Source organism: Gordionus sp. m RMFG-2023, chromosome 1 (assembly GCF_954871325.1).
Source record: "Gordionus sp. m RMFG-2023 chromosome 1, tfGorSpeb1-WG-v2, whole genome shotgun sequence".
NCBI lineage: Eukaryota > Metazoa > Nematomorpha > Gordioida > Chordodea > Parachordodidae > Gordionus > Gordionus sp. m RMFG-2023.
Genome location: NC_088775.1, coordinates 61,050,321 through 61,070,410, shown reverse-complemented (window position 1 = coordinate 61,070,410; position 20,090 = coordinate 61,050,321). Strand labels below are relative to the sequence as shown.

At 28.5% G+C, this 20,090-nt stretch overlaps 1 protein-coding gene across 2 annotated transcripts in view; it reads right to left on the bottom strand.

Moving 5' to 3' along the window:
• The window catches only part of LOC135923018 (general transcription factor IIF subunit 1-like), a 61,983-nt gene that overhangs the window by 13,180 nt on the left and 28,713 nt on the right, over positions 1–20,090 (bottom strand). For both annotated transcript variants that reach the window (XM_065457606.1, XM_065457607.1), the window contains exon 8: positions 11,107–11,227. In XM_065457606.1, the coding sequence (XP_065313678.1) occupies positions 11,107–11,227 (121 nt within the window). The remainder of the gene's footprint in view (positions 1–11,106; positions 11,228–20,090) is intronic.

Below are 20,090 nucleotides of genomic sequence, written 5' to 3'. Positions count from 1 at the left end.
AAATATTTTGAATGATATGAGCAAATTTGATACTGGTAAACAATATGGATTTTGATTCATGTCCAGGGGTAAATGTGACCGTAGGAAATAAAGAGATTGTGATGTTGCTTGATACGGGAGCGACAATCTCAGTCATGAGATATAAATTGGTGAATAAGTTGTGGCCAAATGAGTGTATAATAAAGGAAAGAATGACGGTTAAACAATTTGATGGATCTGATATGGTAGTTTTAGGAAAAGTCAATCTACCAGTAGTGGTAAGAGATACGATTCAATTTTTAGATTTATGGGTTTTAGAGGAGGTAGAAACGGTAATGGGATGGAATTGGATAGTGAAAATTGGACCGCCTAATAATTTATGGAATATTTTGGGGGAATAAGTTTGGAAGTGGAAATATAATGCCAAAAGAATAAATGTATAACTAAGAGGATTTTAATGCGAGTACGGTGGGAAAAATGAAATGTGGAGATGAAAATTTGAATAAGGAGGATATAAATGATACAAATGTGAGATTAGGGAATTTGATTGGTGGTAACATGAAAATGGAAAATAAATATATTGAAAAAATAACTAATAAAAATTAACAATATTTAAGAGATTGAGAAGATATCTGGAGAGGGAACTAAGGTACAAGAAAATATTGGGATAATCATCAGTCGAAAGAAATAAAATTTGAAAGAGAGCAAGCCTGTCTTAATACCAGCGAAATTAGTAAGAAAAAAAATTTGAAAAGATAGTAGTGGATGAAATTGAAGGAAATCAATATTTGGCAGCTTTGCAAAAATTATTTAAGTTATGAAAGTAAATTTAAATTAAAAAAAATGTGAATAGTGAAAAACTATGGAAAATTAAAGCGGAAAGGTTAGGTTAAAAACCAACGTACTTTTGGGTTACGTTTCGGTTCATTTTGATATTTTATGTTATACCTTGATAATGTATGTGGTAAGTCAAGGAGTGGAAAATATATATGTAAAAAAGTATGAAATTTAATTGATGTTAAATAAAATCTGGAGAATAAATTAAATAAGATATGGAGGTCAAGTGCCAATTGTATTAAAGCTCAAAATAACTTCAGTGTTACGTTAAGGTTGTTGATATCTTATATGATGTACCGTGATAATATGATTTGGGAAGTTGGATAGAAATATATATAATGGTTGTGAATTCAATTGAATTTAAATAAAATTTTCAAGAGAATAGATTGAAACTATGAATTGCTAATGGTGTTCATTTGAAATAAAAATGTTTAGTACATTGTAGAATTTAAGAATGTTATATTACATTAATAAAATATAAAAAAAAAAGTGAACACATGGGTTGAGGTAAAATTGTAAAATGTATTATGTAGTAAAAGTTGTAAAAAAAGGGGGTTAGGAAATAAATTTTGTTTTTAAAGCAAAAGTGAAAGTAATTAATTATGGTAAATTGGTAAAACAAGAAATAGTAAAGTTTAAATATAAAAATGATTAAGTAGTAAAAGTTTTAAGAAAAAAAAGGGGTTAGGAAATAAATTTTCTGTTAAAAGGAAAAGTGAAGGTAATTAATTATGGTGTTTTAAAGGAAAAGAAAAAGTAATTAATTAAAAGAAATTGATAAAACAAGAAATAGTAAAAGATAGGGGAAATGATGAGAAATTTGAGGAATGTTAAAAAAAATGTTTCATGATGAAGGCAATTGGTAATGTTTGATTAAATAAGTTGTTCGATAGGAGAGAAATTTTAAAAAAAGGGGTTGAAGATAAATAATATAATAAAAGAGAGTAATTATTTGTTTAAATAAATAATGGTAGTTTTGTTTATGAAAAGTTATTTGAAAATTTTGTTGTGTAAATTTGTGGTGATTCAATAAAAATTAAAGTTTTTTAAAAAAAGTGTTTAAAATTCAATTTTTTATTAAAATTCATATACAAATACGATAAAATATTATTATTTGAAAATTAACATTATAATATAGAGAATATAATAAAACTAGCTAATAACCCGTCAAGAATGACGGGGTTGAGGGGTAATTAGTTAGTTTGTGTATATGGTACTAAATATGCTTTATATTAAAATTTAGGAGAAAAAGAGGTAAAATTGTTGCAATGTAACCCGTGAGCATTGAGGGTATTAGAAATATCAAAATTTAAATTTGTGACAGGAAACATATTGGGTAAAATTAAAAATAGAAATTTTTCAAAATTTTTGAATTTTAAATATGGGCTAGACATTGGCCTCAAAATTTTGTTTTACAGACACAGCTAGGGCTGATCGAAAAACCACTTCCTATGCAACTTTCCCAAAATTTTGCCATTTATTTCTATTGTAATTTAATAATAATGTCTTAAATTTAATTTTATATTTAGAATAAAATTTAAATTTGTGATAGATATTGGGTAAAATTTAAAATAGATATGCTTGAAAATTTTTCTATTTTAATTTTGTAATTTTTTCCCAAGCCTGGAGATAGGTAAATCTCTGAAAACCATATTGTTGGAAAGATTTTCTCAAGCCCGCCAAAGACTATAATAATTTTGTTAGTTGAGAACTGAAATAAAATAAGTGATAATTCATTTAAAAATAAAATCAGAATATGAAGTTGCATGGGGTTGGTTTTTTAATCAGACCTGGCGATTTCTGCAAAAAAAAATTTTCAGGCCAATGTCTAGCCCATATTTAAAATTAAAAAATTTTCAAGCATTTCTATTTTATATTTTACACAATATGATTTCAATCACAAATCTAAATTTTATTCTAAATATAAAATTAAATTTAAGACATTCAATAAAAATATATGGCAAAATTTTATGAAAGTTGAATGGGACTTGGTTTTTTGATCAGGCCTGCCTCTGTCTGCAAAAAAAAATTTTCAGGCCAATGTATAACCTATTTAAAATTCAAAAATATTAAAGCACTCTATTTTAAATTTTATCCAATATGATTTCTATCACAAATTTAAATTTTGATATTTCTAATACATGCTCACGGTATACATTGCAACAATTTTACCTCTTTTTCTCCTAAATTTTAATATTTATATATAATTTATTAATAAAGTATATTTAGTACCATACATACAAACTAAATAATTACCCTTCAACCTCGTCAGCTAGTATGGTAATAAACGGCAGAATTTTAAAAATATCAGCTATTAATTAATATATATATATTTTCAATTTAATTATATTCAAGTTGGTCCATGCTTAAAACATGCGGAGGTTTGTGGTACGACTCTCGTAGAGAGCAAAAAAATAACATTACACTATATAGTCTCCTTAAATTTTAAATACATTAGGAAGATACGAAAACGATCATGTTTGATTAAGGAGATTATTATATATATATATTTTTTTTATATAAAAATAAAAAATGAATATAACAAAAAAAAGTCGATTTTCAACCCGACCCCCTTCAATTTTTCTTAAATTTTGTATACTGGTAGTATATACTATAACTAAAAAAAAATGAAATTTTACCTTCCAACACTGTTTACCCGTTAAGATATGGCCGTTTAAAGCGCGGAAAAATGGTACATTCTTGATAAAATGCACCTCATTTATTTTCAAATATCTCGAGAAATATCATGTTAGGAAAATAATTTAAATTTTATTTTGTAGCTTAATAAAAGTTCTTTAAAATGACATAATAAATATGATAGACATTTTATTAATATCGAAAACCGGATGTGTAAAACCGGAAATGGCCATAGAAAAAAAGGGCATTTTTTTCAAAATTTTTTTCTGTAGATAGATATCACACTTTTTATATTTGTGCAAAATCCTAAACTGGGATGAACATGGGTTTAGGAGTTATCATTCTTTATATGGCTAAAATTGAACAAATTTAACATTAATATTATCATTATTAATTTAATGAATAGTTATGAAATAATGTTAATTTAAAAATTATGTCTAAATGATAGGCCCTTACTTTTTTTTATCTTTATAAAAAAAATTTGAGAGGTGGCTGGGATAATGAGCTGTTTAAAACTTTAGTTAAATTTTATCTCGAAATTAAAATTACTTGACAAAATAATTTTAAATATTTTATTTAGCATAAAATAATCTACCAAAATTGAAATTCAACAATAAATTTTCCCCCATATATTAAAAATTAAAAGAAAGGCTTAATAAATTATTTGACGAGAATTCTAGATTATAAAACATTCAAACAATGGATAGCAGTTGATCGAACTACCCTTGAAACACTGACAAAATCCGCTGACGAATTTGTGGATTATTTAATTGAATAATTAAACAATTAAATTCCTCATTTGTTTATAGCTTCACGATAATCTTTAATTCGAAACTTTTTAAAATTCAATTTAAACGTTGGCGAATTCTTAGTTATTGTAGACTTTCAGAAAACTATGCATTTGTAGTGCAGAACCATGCACAAGGATGTAATCAGACCAATAATCAAGCCACTATCAACTCTTTTATAATTTATTACCGTAAGAACAACATAATAAAACTTGTAAATTTAGTGGTTATATCAGATTGTTTAAAGCACAACGCATGTGCATTTTATTTATTTTAAAAATTGATCGTATTAAAATTTATTGTTTTTCTGATGGAGCAGTAACCAATATAAAAATAAAAGATTTCATTAATCTCTACAATCATGAAAATGATTCTGGGATAAAGGCTAAGTGACATTTTGAAACCGCACAAGGTAAAAGTCCATGCGACATTTTGGGGGCCGTTACTAAACGGTTAGCAGCTCTAGCAAGCGTGCAATGTCCATATGAACATCACATATTGACAACAATAGATTTATTTAACTATGCAAGAAATAATATCTACGGCGTAAATTATATATTTGTGAGCAATAATGAATATATGAACATAGAAAGTCATCATGAAAGCAGGTTTTTGAGAGCAAAGAGAATTTCTGGAACACAAAGTTCCAAGCTTTTATTCCCCTAGACGAAAACAAAAGTCATATTATTAAAATTCCTTGGATGATTATAATATATGATATATATTGTATTATATGTAATGCAATTTGAGGCAAATAAAGTTATAAATATGTTTAGAATTATTTTGTCAAGTAACTTCGAGACAAAATTTAACTAAAGTGTTAAACAAAGCTCATTATTCCAGCCACTTCTCAAAAATTTTGATAAAGATAAAAAAAATTAAGGGCCTGTCATTTAGACATAATTTTTAAATTAACATTATTTCATAACTATTCATTAAATTAAAATATGATGATATTAATGTTAAATTTAGCCATATAAAAAGTGATAACTCCTAAGCCCATGTTCATCCCAGTCTAGGATTTTGTACAAATATAAAGCAGTGTGATATATATCTACAGAAAAATTTTTTTTTAAAAAAATACCTTTTTTTTCTATGGCCATTTCCGGTTTTACACATCCGGTTTTCGATATTAATAAAATGTCCATCATATTTATTTTTATGTCATTTTAAAGAACCTTTATTAAGCTACAAAATAAAATTTAAATTATTTTTCTAACATGATTATTTCTCGAGATATTTGAAAATAAATGAGGTGCATTTTAAAATGTACCATTTTTCCGCGCTTTAAACGGCCATATCTTAGCGGGTAAACAGTGTTGGAAGGTAAAATTTCATTTTTTTCTTAGTTATAGTATATACTACCAGTATACAAAATTTAAGAAAAATTGAAGGGGGTCGGGTTGAAACCATGGTTGATTTGATATGGAATTCACCATATATATTAAAAGTGAATGTATATTTTAAAAATATCGATGGCTCTAAAAAGAGCTTATAGTAAAAATTTTCCTAAAAAACAGGTATAATTATGTTTAAAAATTTATAATTGGAGTTTTTGTTTAAGAAAAATTGATTCGCGTTTTTTGTTTGTAATGTTAAAAATTTTACGTGCTAGATTTTAAAAAAAAAAAAATGTTAATTGTGACTGCCATTAGTTGAAATGACTATGGGTTGAAAAATAAAGTTATTTAGTATTGAGTATTTATTAATTTTTTTATTTTCCCAGCTAGTAAGAGGGTTTGAATTAATTGATGAGGGAAATGTCATATATCAGTTTAAGTTAAAAAGAAAAAAACATTTTAAAAAAAAGAAGAAAAATATCAAATGGCGAGGTCGGGCCATGTTTTAAATTTTTGATAATTAGATCTAATTATAGATATGGCGATTTTCTGCTTAGGTTTGTAAAATGGAGAAAGGTATGATTTTTTTTATAGATTTGGATATTATTTTAAATAGATCTAAAGCCACTTGTTTAAAAGAGCAGGTTGCTGTAGCTGCTATGGGTACAAAGTGGTTATCACACATTAGGTGTGAGTATTTTATATTTTTTAGAGATTCGGCTTTGTTAAGGGGGTCATCTCCATTATTAGATGGAGCCATGGGATCAATGCAGGTAAAATCCAACATTAAAGGCTTTCACATGAAAAAAGGTACAACGGTTTTGCCATCAGGGCGTTTTTTATCTAAAGAGGATGTAGGTTCTAAAATACAAGGAAAATTGGCTTTATTTAAAAAAGAAGCTATTATTGCATTTATTTTATCATGTCGGCTGATTTTTGATATAAATTTACAGTGGAGATCGTGTCTCCCATATGCGTCTGCCGATTGAATACATTTAATGCAAATATAATGGTTTAGGAAAGTACGCCCAAGAGTAAATTGATTGCATAACAAAAAGCGTCGTTATCTATTAGCTGGTTATTTAAAATGCTGGGGTATTAATCTAACCATTCATGGCCAGAGTTGTTGAAATTAAAAGATCTTAGGAGGGATTTATATTGGTGATCATCGCTCAAGTTGAGCAAGGAACGAGATACCAATCCTTGATCCCAATCTTTTTGTTTCATTGAATCTGGTGGGGCGGTGTTTGGTATATTCCAACAACGTAAGGCTTCATCTAATAAATTATCTTTATTGATGGTAATAATTTGCGAGATAATATTTTTTACTGATAAGGTTGATGAGATGAAGGATACAAGGGCTATACTTAATGCCGATCTTAGGCCTAGTCCTCCGGATTTACAAGGGAGAGTTGCTTGAAGCTATGAGTTAGAATCGAGTTTGATGTTTAATAACTCTGTCATCATTTGTAGTATCTTTTGTTCATATTCTTTTATGAATTTCAAAAGAGAAGGCACCAGAAGTTTTTAAAAAATACTGGATTTGTGGTATTAAAAGGGCGTTTTTGAGAATGTAATATGTTTGATGGATGGGTAATTTTTTTAATATCAATAATTTGGGGAATAGTGATTGAAGGTGATTAAAAAATTAAAAACTCCATCTGCACCTCCCAATGGGGCTCCTAATATACTGAAATCTTGTAAGGGTGTCCGTCTAAAGTTATCTAATATGGTGTCTATTGGAGGCGGAGAAGGATTAATTTTGCATTTTTTTATATTTAAGGATAAATTAAGTTCATCAAAGTGTTTGTTGATTATATCTAGACAATTCTGGAAGAAATGGTCGACGATATAGTACAATCGTCAAGGTACCAAACGTGTAGATTGAGTTTGCATGAAAGAGCAATATCACTTATTAGGTGTTTAAGGGTATAGCAAAAAGTAGTGGTCCTAATGAGTCACCCTGTTGGAGGCCTTCTGCAGAATTAATAATATAATCGTTAAATTTGAGTAAGGAAGAAGCTAAGATGGATGTAATTGTGGTAGTCAGGGAATGTTTCCAAGAAGGTATCGATCATTTTATTCCTATTAATTGAATTAAAGGCATTGGATATGTCTGGTTTTGCAATATAATCTTCAGGTTTAAGGTTGGATAAAACTAGTCGACTGCAATGAATTGCGGCTTCGCTGCCTCCTTTTACTCCAAATCCCACTTGGTAAGGAGCTAAGCTTAAGGTTATTGTAGATTTGAGTCGATTACAAATAATTTTTGAAATGGTTCGTCGGTAAAAAATTCGAATAGCTATTGGGCGCACTTGATTTTCAGCTTTTTCAAGCGCAATTTGTCGAGCACCAAAGATTATTGGTGCTAGTTTATGTGGTAATTTCCCGTTGATAATAAGATTAAAATTTTCGTTAGAATTAAGTAGAAATTCGGAACTGTCTAAACCCAAGAGGTCAATAATAAATAAGGGTCGTTGATTTAATAAGTTGTTCGGTAGGAGAGAAATTTTTAAAAAAAAGGGTTGAAGATAAATAATATAATAAAAGAGAGTAATTATTTGTTTAAATAAATAATGGTAGTTTTGTTTATGAAAAGTTATTTGAAAATTTTGTTGTGTAAATTTGTGGTGATTCAATAAAAATTAAAGTTTTTTAAAAAAAGGTGTTTAATAGTTTACTTGGTATAAAAATAAGAGAAAACTTAATTCTTTTGAAAAGGGTAAATAATTGGGAAGAAGAAAAAAGAATATATTTAAAATTTAATTAATTTACGTTGATCGAGGATAAAAAATATTAACACAGTAGTCAAGTAAAGAATGTAATATCGTATAAACAAAAATCCTATCTAATTATCTACGTTATCCAATCAAATTCCATGTGAAGGCAAATAATATTGATAGCAAAGCCTGCAGAATATACGTTTGATAATCAATAGAGTCCAATATAAAATATCAGATTCAAAATATCTACGTCCAATAATAAGCAGTCGTTCGATGTCAAGATATATGTCCGAGGAATGGAAAACTTAGTATAAAAGCTGAAATGAACAATCAATAATTAAGATATATATTATCAAAGATGATTTGACTAATCAAATGCGGATATGAACGATCCTAAACAGCACAGCAATGAGGGTATCACTAAAGGTCGATTATAATATGCAGTTTTAAAATTATTTGTGATTCTTGTTATTTTTCCGCATAGATTGTCACATGGTACCCTAGATTTTACCTGGAAAAGAGGAGCATGTTGTATTGATTGAATGATTATAGTTGTATTATTTATAATTATATATAAAATAATTGACGTGAAAAGAATATATATGTTAAAAAAAGTTATTTTTCTTTCTTTCTTTCGGAATCGTTTTGTTTTATTTTATTTTAAAAATTGTGAATTTTTATATAGTGAAAATTACTGTAGTTTATATTGAATCAAATAAAAATTAAAAAAATGTCGTGCGTCTCATTTTATTTTTGTAAGTATCATAATCAGTCCGAAAAATAAATAATCAAGGAACAAAACGAAAAAAAATTCCTTTCTATCAAAGGTAGATTTTAGCAAACTAACTTCATTTGCAAAAATTCATAAAAGTTCAATAGTTGTCAAAAACCTGTATAAGTCAAAATTTTAAGACTTGGATTGGCCTGGATATAAAAAAATCTATTTTTAGCCTGGCCCGCGATTTTTTTTAGAAATTTTTTATTTTAGCTCAGTCCGGATTGTTATTTTTTGAGCCTGGTCCGGAATTTTTAAAATTTCGTCATCTCGAATAACTATGCAAATTATTTAAATGGGAAATTGAAAATATGAACAGTAAATAATTATAAACACTCCATTATATGACTTTCCAACTGTTCAAATTTTTTAAATAGATCCAGCCCAAATTTTTATTTCCTTAAAATTTTTAAGTCCGGACTGGCTTGGGTTTATAATTTTTTTTTTTAATTTAAACCCAGCCCAGATTTTTAAAATCATAATATCGTGGGTCTCTGATAGTTGCATAAAAAGGTACTAGAAAAATTTATGTACTTCTTAAAATACGGATATAGTAAATCTAGTCAAAATGAATATTATATATAAAGTGGAGGCGGAAATGAGGAAGAAACTTTCGACATTAAGGAGATCATCTCTAAATTCAATGCTAAGTGCAAATGTTTGATGTTGATATGTGTCTATGATTTAATAAAGTTGGTATGATTAAATCAAATTAATTTAAATCACGATTTAATCAATAATTTTAAGATTTTAATCAATTCTCTTTTTTGTTGGTATTTCAAATAATTACTAGTTCTTCTTTTGAAATAAAAACTTATTATACCCCATTTTACTATGGTTACATAAAATTTTAAATTGCAATACTTGCTGAAACAAAGAAAGAAATGAAGGAAAGATTCATGAGTTGGGTTAAAAGTTAACAAGGAAAAAAACATAATATATGGTAATAGGTGGAGATGAAACAGACAGCATAGACATAAATGAATAGCAGGTATCGACAATTGAAAGCTGTAAATATTTAGGTTCCATTTATAAAGTGATGACACAATTGAAAGAGAAATAAATTAAAAATGAGCCAAAGATGACTGAGGTGGAGAAATTTATCATGAGTGCTCTTTGACGAAAGAGTTCCTTACAAATTATAAGGGGAAATATACAGTCAACTATCCTATATAGTTCGGAAACATGGCCAAGCAAAGAATCAGACGAGAGAAGTTTACAGACAACAGTATTGAGAATGCTGAGAATGATAGCAGGGGCATCAAAAAAGGATAAGAAATGTACCCATTAAAACAAAGATCATGGTGAAGAGATTTAGGTGCTATGGATATACGATGAGAAGGTCTAATAACTAAAGGAAACAAGGTTAAGAGTTTAGAAGTGATGGGTAAACTAAAGAGTGAAAGACCAACATTCCAATGGACCCTAAAATTTAAGCCAATATCACAAAATATAAATTGAATAAAATGTTTGTATGAATCATATAAAATGGAAAAAGATATTAAAGGAGCTAATCATCTAAAAATATGAAGGCTAAATATTTTTAAAAAAAATTTAATTATTAAAAATGATTTTATGTTGTGGTAATCCTGAAATTATTTTTTGGTCTAATAAATTCCTATTAAATTAATTTTAGGAAATATAAAAATCTAAATATGTCAGCTATAAATGTTAATTAAATTAATATTAAACATATCTTTAATGTAAGTTTTAATAACTTTGCCTGAGGGGCTATCTTCCTCTGGGGTATATTTTAAAAATTAATTAAATTTTATTATAATTGAATAAAATATATAAAAAATTGTGATTTAATCAAATAGATAAAAAAAAATTATGATTTTTGCCAACCCTATTTAATGCATTGCTTTTTTTTACAGTTATTGTTTACATTAAATAATTGTGAAAGAGCCTTCACTAAGCCCGGGAGTCCTAAACTTCCCAATACGTCCCTGAATCAATAAAGGACAAAAGATTATGTTGTATTCCTAATATATAAATTATTTATGTAAAAATTAATGTATCGAAACCTATCATTTCTTCGTTATACAATTTATTTGACTCTGCTTGATTTTTGGCGTATTTGACGGGACGTTCTTTCTTGACTTTTTTATTTTTCTTTGAACCTGTTTTTTTATCTTTTCCAACGCCCTTAAAAAAGGTTAGAAAAATATATAAACGGAATTATTGTGATGGTGATGATAATAAAATTAGTTATATTTATGAATTTTTTGAAATATCATTTCTATTTTTGATTTACAAGTTTTAAATTAAATAAATGAGTATATGACCAAAACGCGGGAAGCACTTGACAATGCTTCATACGAAATTTTTTGTCGAGTTCCGCTGGAGTAATTATAAAAAATTGGTCGATCAGTTCAAGATTGGTTCAGCAAACTACAGATTCGGTTTAGAAATTTCAATCATATTTTCTAATATTCAATTTTTTTTTATCTAAAATAACATAATTTTTAAGGGTATTTAATATCCTATTCAAAATAGTATAAAAAACCATAAGTTGAGGAATAGAATTTGAGGAAATCATAGTAATTCCTGGAGGTTCGCATAGGTCGTTCCGGCTCAAACAAGCCCATAAAAATGTTTGATCTACTTTAATTAATAAATCCGGGCACGAATTTCTGAAAGTATTTCTTTCTAGCAATCTTCAGCTCCAACTCACCAACAATGAGAATACACACGCTACTGGAATCCGCCTTAATTGTACGATAACCTTTCTTCACATCTTCTCTGGCTGCAGAACTCCTGTAGACAGCAAGGAAGGTATAGTTTACACTGAATCGCGAAAAGGCCGAATCCTCAGGCATAACCAATGCAATTTCTTGATCCAACAAGCTTTAAAATCCACCTCACCTGGACTTTTTAGACCGATGGAAAGTGGTCTAGTGCAATTACCCTAATTCCATAGAAACGGGGCTAATTCTAGTATGGGACTATTTATTTATAGCTCCATTAGCCTTATCCAATTAAATTCCAACGTACTTGAGCAAAAATAACAAAATAAATCTCCAAATATTGGGAAATTTCAGAAGATCATATCTTTATTCCAATAATCTCCATAACCTTATCATTTTCATCATCAGAATCAGAAATAAATATTACATGTGTTTATAAAAAGTCGTGAATATTATGAACAAGAATGATGACAAATTACTTTATTAAAATAATATAGCTAATAAAATCATTCTGAAATAACATAAATAAAACTAAAACGTATAATTTTCTCTTTTCTTTTTCTAGAATTATTACATTTTCGACTCACTATTTCAGAGGCGTATCCAGGAATTTTCAGCTAGGAGGGGGGGGGGCAATTGCTTAATTGAGGGGGTTACTATTTTTTTAAAGTAAACAAATAATTAAGCATTCAATACAAAATAATACTATAATATGAATATACAAAATAATACTATAATATAATACGACGATTTTTATTTTTAAATTTTAACATAAATGTATTAAAGGATAAATTTTATGTTATCTTTTTCATAAGCCATCAATACTAAATTTTGATTACGTTGATCTTTCATCGACTCTCTAATGCTCGATAGAACTCTCTTTATTGTAGAGAAAGATGCCACACAAGAAGCCGTTGGTACTCTAATGAAGATGGCTGCTGAGTAGCATTTATTCAATTCTTTAAATGTGATGATATTTTTTTATATATAATATTTAGGTAGTGTTGCGTAATCGGCTAATTTTAGCCGACTAAAAACGGCTTAGCCGAGATTTTAGGTGGAAAAATCGGCTAAGCCTAATTAGGTATAGCCTAAAAATCGGCTAAACCTAATTAGGCTAAGCCTAAAAATCGGCTAAGCCTAAAAATTGGCTAAGGCTAAAAATCGGCTAAGCCTAAAAATTGGCTAAGCCTAAAAATGGGCTAAGCCTAAAAATTGGCTAAAATAAATTAGTCAAAATTCTGCATCGATGCTTATAGCATTAATTACTATTTATTTATTTTAGTAAAATAATTTATTTTATTTATATTTAATGTAAATATTTTATTATTATCAACAAATAAACATGATATGATTTAATATTTTTTATTTATATTATTATATTTTGAAATGAAAATAAATTTATTTATTAGATGTTTTTTTAATAAAAAAAATAATATGCTGCTATATTGTAAAAATGTAATATTCTTTATAATATAATTTATTAGTGATTTTCACATCTTTGTAAATACATCTTTTATTGAGGAATTATATTGTAAATTTTATTAGATAAATAAACAATCTTTTAGTGAAATCTTTTATCATTTTTTTAAAATTATCTATTTATTATTAAATGAGGTGGATTTTATGAAACTTTTTTGATGTTATTTTATATGATCTTTTTAAGGATAGTATTTTAATGTGAAAATTGTCATAATCGTTCTTTTATAAGTTTTTTGAATTTTTTTGAAGAAAGTATGTTAAAATAAGTATTAATAATATGTGTAAATACAAATTTAGTGAAGATGTACCAATGAAAAGTGACAATTGTCATAATCGTTATTTTTAAAGTTTTTCGAATTTTTTTGACGAAAATATGTTAAAATAAGAATTAATAACATGTGTAAATATAAATTTAGTGAAGATGTACCAATGAAAAGTGACAATTGTCATAATGGTTAATTTTAAAGTTTTTTGAATTTTTTTGACGAAAATTTGTTAAAATAAGTATTAATAACATGTGTAAATATAAATTAAGTGAAGATGTACCATAGAAAAGTGACAATTGTCATAATCGTTCTTTTTAAAGTTTTTTGAATTTTTTTGACGAAAATATGTTAAAATAAGTATTAATAACATGTGTAAATATAAATTTAGTGAAGATGTACCAATGAAAAGTGACAATTGTCATAATCGCTATTTTTAAAGTTTTTTGACGAAAATATGTTAAAATAAGTATTAATAACATGTGTAAATATAAATTTAGTGAAGATGTACCATAGAAAAGTGACAATTGTCATAATCGTTATTTTTAAAGTTTTTTGACGAAAATATGTTAAAATAAGTATTAATAACATGTGTAAATATAAATTTAGTGAAGATGTACCATAGAAAACTGACAATTGTCATAATCCCTATTTTTAAAGTTTTTTGAATTTTTTTAACGAAAATATGTTAAAATAAGTATTAATAACATGTGTAAATATAAATTTAGTGAAGATGTACCAATGAAAAGTGACATTTGTCATAATCGTTAATTTTAAAGTTTTTTGAAGAAAATATGTTAAAATAAGTATTAATAACTGTCTTAGTATGTAAAAAAAATAGATATATATATATATATAGATAAGCCCCAAATGTCAATCAGATGGATTGTAGACATCTGATTGGTAAAAAAGAATTATTATTATGTAATGTAAAAAGATAATAATTATTATATAATATATTTTTTTGGTAAAATTAAATCATTAAAAAAAATTGTCAAAGTTTTAAAGGAAAAGATTATTATAAGAAATAAAGAAATTTTGAATAATTTAAATAGTATTATGTTATACTTATTCTATCGTTTAATACAATTCAATATCAACTATGGGTATCCAGAATACACTTAAAAAGTGGTGCCGTGACCAGGATTCGAACCTGGAAATTCAAGGGTATTCATTATTTTAAGGTAAAAAAATAAAACTTTTTTTTATTTTACATATTATAGGTTACCTTAGGACACAACGCAATAATAACGTTTTTGTGGTTTAAATTTTTTTTTGTGAATTTTAATTAACAAAGTAGTTTGGAAAAATATTTTTTCTTTTTGTAATAACGTAATTTTAAAGTAGAAATTTGTAATATGCGATGGTTGTGTATTTCGATGTATTCTGAGCCTACTTTTATTTAATAAAATTGCCATCTTTAAGGATATGGGTTATAAAATCTTGTATCAGAACCTTAATGAATTGGATATAGGTCATCACTTAGTTACATTAGGATTAATAATAATTCTATATTTAATATATATACTTTTGAAATTTTTATGTGGAAAATGTACTTTGGTTGCGACCAAGGTATATGGTAATTGGAAAAAGGACACTCTGGTGTCTGTTAATTGTTTTAAAAGAATTTCGGACTTGGAAAGTAGTTTAAATGGAATTTTAAATGAAATCAAGAACGGCAAACCAGGAATGGTTGAAACGATGAAAGATAATATTGATGATCGTTTGGAATTTATGGAGAGATCAGTGGTTATCCTCCAGGAATTAAAAGATATAAAAGAATCTATTAAAGATATTTATAGTGATGTATCCAGGTTGATTAGTATGAATAATCAAGGGGATAAGAAACAATTCGGTGATAGAATTATTTCGAATGGAAAGAGTTTTCCAAAAATTATTGCTGACTAATTTGTAATCGGTGATGTTACAAGGGTCATTATGCCAAAACCTGTATTGTAAAGGAACAGAATTTTAGAATGGGTTTTCCATTGCAAAAATCTAGTGGAGAAAATTCCAACGTAAGGAAGATTTCAGGACTAGATGTAAATAAAGTTGATTCGTTGAAATCGGATTTGGATGGGTCTCGTTTATGTTTTAAATGTAAAGAGACGGGACATATAGCTATAAATTGTGCTTTACGCTGACTATATGATAGCAAATGTAATCATATAGCAGTTGGAATACAGGGAAATAAAAATTTTAAGAAAGTATATTATAATAAAAAGAGATGGGATTCTCATAATTTTAATGGTTTTAATGAAAATGTTTGTTATCATGAAGATAAAGTTAAAACGGATTATAGTTTTAATGTGAATATAATGAAAAATAATGCTTTTAAATGGGAAGGATTTCCTGGGAGCATTGTGAAATATACAAATAGAAAAAATGTTGATAATTTTAAATGGGAGAAATATCCTCGGGATATTATGAAAAAATATAGTTATATTAGTAAAAAGCCTCGAAATTCTGAGTTGAATTTGGGAGGAAATTTAAATTTTAATGAAATGCATATTTCAGAGGGAATATATAGCGATCAGCCCTTTAAAACTTGTGAAATTTTAAGGACTGATGGAATAAATAGACTGGGTCAATGTCCTAGGGTTAACTTGAGAATTGACTGCAGGTATATTGATATGCTATTTGACACTGGTGCGAGCATTTCGATAATGTCTTGTGAAAATTTTCTTAAATATTGGCCTAATGGCGTGATTATTAAAGAAAATATGTGTTTAAAACAGTTCGATGGTTCTGAAATTGAGGTTTTGGGTAAAACTCAATGGTATGTGGTTTTTAATGATACTATCATAAGTTTAGATTTATGGATAGTGGGAAAAGCAGAGGAAACTATTATGGGGTGGGATTGGATTACCACAATTGGACCCTATAATAATTATTGGAATTTATTTATTATTGATAGCGGATTAGCTAGTGATAAAGGAGATTTAATGGCGGATAATATCCGAGATGAACTTCAGAAAGAAGGGATATCTAAATTATTGAACGATGAAAATAGGATTGTCGGTAATAATAATTTTATTGAAACTCCTGAAAGGGTAGGGATCAGTTCTGATCATACAGAAATAAATGGTAAAATTGATAGGGATCAATTTATGGAAATTGAAATCGATGGATTAAAAAAGATCGATCTGGCTATACCTGTTTTGGTTAGAAAATATGGTATAATTTTTGAAGAAAAATTAGGACGTTTAAATGATTATCAAGTAGACGTTAAACTTAAAGAGGGTTTTTCACCCATCTTTTTGGCTTGTCGAAGAGTTCCTTTTGAGTGGAAAAGGGAAATCGATGAAGAATTGGATCAATGGGTTAGAGATGGCATCATTATTCCTGTGGAATATAGTGAGTGGGCCACACCATTGGTACCTGTTAGAAAATCGAATGGAAAGTTAAGGCTATGTGCTGATTTCCGTGTAACGTTAAATAGATGGGTAGTGGAGGTAAAATATCCATTGCCTAGGATTGAGGAAATTTTGGCCAGTTTAAAAGGTGCCAAGTATTTTTCCAAGGTTGATTTTTCTTCGGCTTATTTGCAATTGCCTTTGAAAGAAGAAATTCATAAATTATTTACAATAACGACTCCGAAAGGATTATTTGCCTTTTGTAGGCTACCGTTTGGATTAAGTGTGTCAGCGCCGATATTTCAGCGCACTATGGCATCAGTTTTCCAGGGCCTAGAAGGAGTTTATTATTATATGGATGATGTGTTGGTGACTGGTATAACACCAGAGCAACATAATCAACGTTTGGAAGAGGTTTTCAAGCGGATTCGTGATAAGGGTCTGAGGGCCAGCAAGGAAAAGAGTGTTCTTGGGGTAACGGAAGTTATCTACTTAGGACATCGCATAAATGGAATGGAGGTGAAACCTCTGGAAAAAAATTTAAAAAATATAACGAATATGAATCCGCCAACCAATAAAGCGGAGTTGCAATCATTTTTGGGAATGGTAAATTATTATCATCGTTTTGTGGAAGATTTTGCAAAATTGGCATCTCCATTGTATGGTTTATTAAAGAAAGGTGTTCATTTTGTGTGGAAAATTGAACAGAAAAATGCTTTTGATATTTTAAAAGGAAAAATTGGTGAGGAACCGATTTTGGTATGTTTTAATAATGATTTAGAGATCATATTGGCAGTTGATGCATCCAACAAGGGGGTTGGAGGTGCATTGTTACATTTAATGGATGATGTGGAAAGACCCATCATATTTTTTTCGAGAGTTTTCAGGGAAGTGGAAACTAGATATTCGGTTATTGAACAAGAAGCCCTAGCGGTTATCTTTGGATTAACCAAATGTCGTGAATATTTGATCGGTAAAAGATTTATAATTTACATGGATCATAAGCCGTTAATTCATTTATTTAAAAAAGATAATAAAGAGTTAATGCTGTCTCCCCGGTTGCAACGTTGGTTGTTACTGGTGGGAAGTTTTAATGTGCAAATCAGATATCGCAGGGGCAAGGAAAATTGTTTGCCTGATATTTTATCTAGGTTAGGATCCAGTGAAGGGGATCTTGACGGTAACAAAAGTATAATGGTGAATGAAGACAGGGTATTAATTTGTTTTTTATCACATATGTTAAAGGGTGGTCCTACGAATTGGGAGGATCTTAAAAGCAATACCTTAGGGGATAAGGAATTGGGTCGAGTAAAATTATTTTTGACGGGACAAGAACCGTGGAAAAATAATAGTAAAGTTTATAGAAAAATTGAAAAGGAATTGTCCGTAGTGGATGATTGTTTGATGCGGGGTAATAGAGCCGTGATTCCGTTGAAATTACGGAGTAAAATTGTACGATTGTTGCATGCAGGACATCAGGGTCGGGATAAAATGAAATCTTGGGCTCGTGAGTATGTATGGTGGCCTGGAATGAGCGATGATATTGAAAAGATTACAAGGAGTTGTATTCCATGTAATTCGTGTGCCGTTATGCCCCGGAAGGAAATAGGCAGTTATTGGCCGAGACCTGAAAGGCCGTGGGAGCGTGTTCACGTGGATTTCTTTGACTTAAACAAGAAGTCGTATTTTTTAGTTGTTGATGCATATTCTAAGTGGATTGAATATGAAGAGGTTCATGGATTAACCACTAGAATTGTTATCAAATTGTTACAAAGGTTATGGGCTAGATTTGGGATTCCAAAGACAATAGTGTCTGATGGAGGTCCGGCCTTTGTAAGTGAAAGTTTCAAAGATTTTTGTAATGCGATGGAAATTAAACACGTATTAGCTCCACCATATCATCCCAGTTCCAATGGACAGGCGGAGAGAATGGTAGCTATCGAATTGGATTAAAAAGGCCAAACAAGAAAGTAATGATGTTTGGATGGCCCATTTATATTATAATAATTCCAGAAACCGAGAGGGAATTACTCCGGTGGAGTTATTTTTGGGAAGAAGGACCAGAATGCCGTTGGATTTCTTAAAATCCAAAGATGGAACTGGTGTACCTTCGGTTGATAAGATTGTAATAAAATATCCTGTGGGAAGAATTGTATGGGCCCGTTTGTTTGATAACAAAGGGAATAAGGTCGTATAGTAGAAAACCTTGGTTCCAAATTAAATGAAATTTTGCTAATAAATGGAATAACGGTAATCAGACATAATGATCACGTAAGGTTAGGAGAAAGTAAGAAAGGATAAAGATAATGTGAAAATGCTTAAATATTAATCTTATCTGATTATTTTTCCAGAATCTTAGATTATTGGAATCATATAGCATAATATGTTAAAGATGAATAATGAAATTTATTGTAGTAATATAGCATAATATGTTAAATATGAATAATGAAAATATTGATTCTTTTGGGATACTCTGATAAAGATACTTGCGTAGTATTGGGAGTAAGATACTATCATAAAGATAGGGGTAGGCTTCTTTGTGATTAAGTGTTAATGGAATCCATTAGAGGATGCTTAATTGAAACTTTGAAAAGCCTGGAAAACAAAGGGATTTTTATATTTCGGAGGGAGAACTCAACATCCTATAATTATACGGGATTATAATTGAGTCTCGGGGTATTGAAGGGCAAAGACAATTTTTTTTTGTTTTCCCTTGAAGGAAGAGATTCCTTTGGTTATTTAAATAATCACGTAATTGATAAAATTAGTGGAGTACAAAACAAAATTATATAACTTAATGAATTAGTTGAATACTGAACAACTGGGGGTGTTTTGGTAATTTATGCTTTCGGTTAAATGGTATTAAAGTCCATCGGAGGAAAGTATTTTATTAATTTATTTATTATTTTATATACTCGAGTATCCTCATTGTAGAGTGATGGGAGTATAATATAAGTAATTAAATGGTATAACGAGGGAATCGTTTATGATTATGTTTTTTGTTTTCAAGGAAAGTAAAGAAAAAGTTAATAAAAAATGTAAATTTTTGTGATGGATGGTCAGTGGAAAAAGAAAGTTGTTTTTTTTGTTTTCACGAACGGTTCACTTTGATGTGAGTATGGTTGTAAGTTAGGAAAGGAAAATAAATAAAAATTACAAATTGTAGTAAATAGGTTGGGATTTGTGATCAATAAGTATTTATATTATTTGTTGTTAAAAT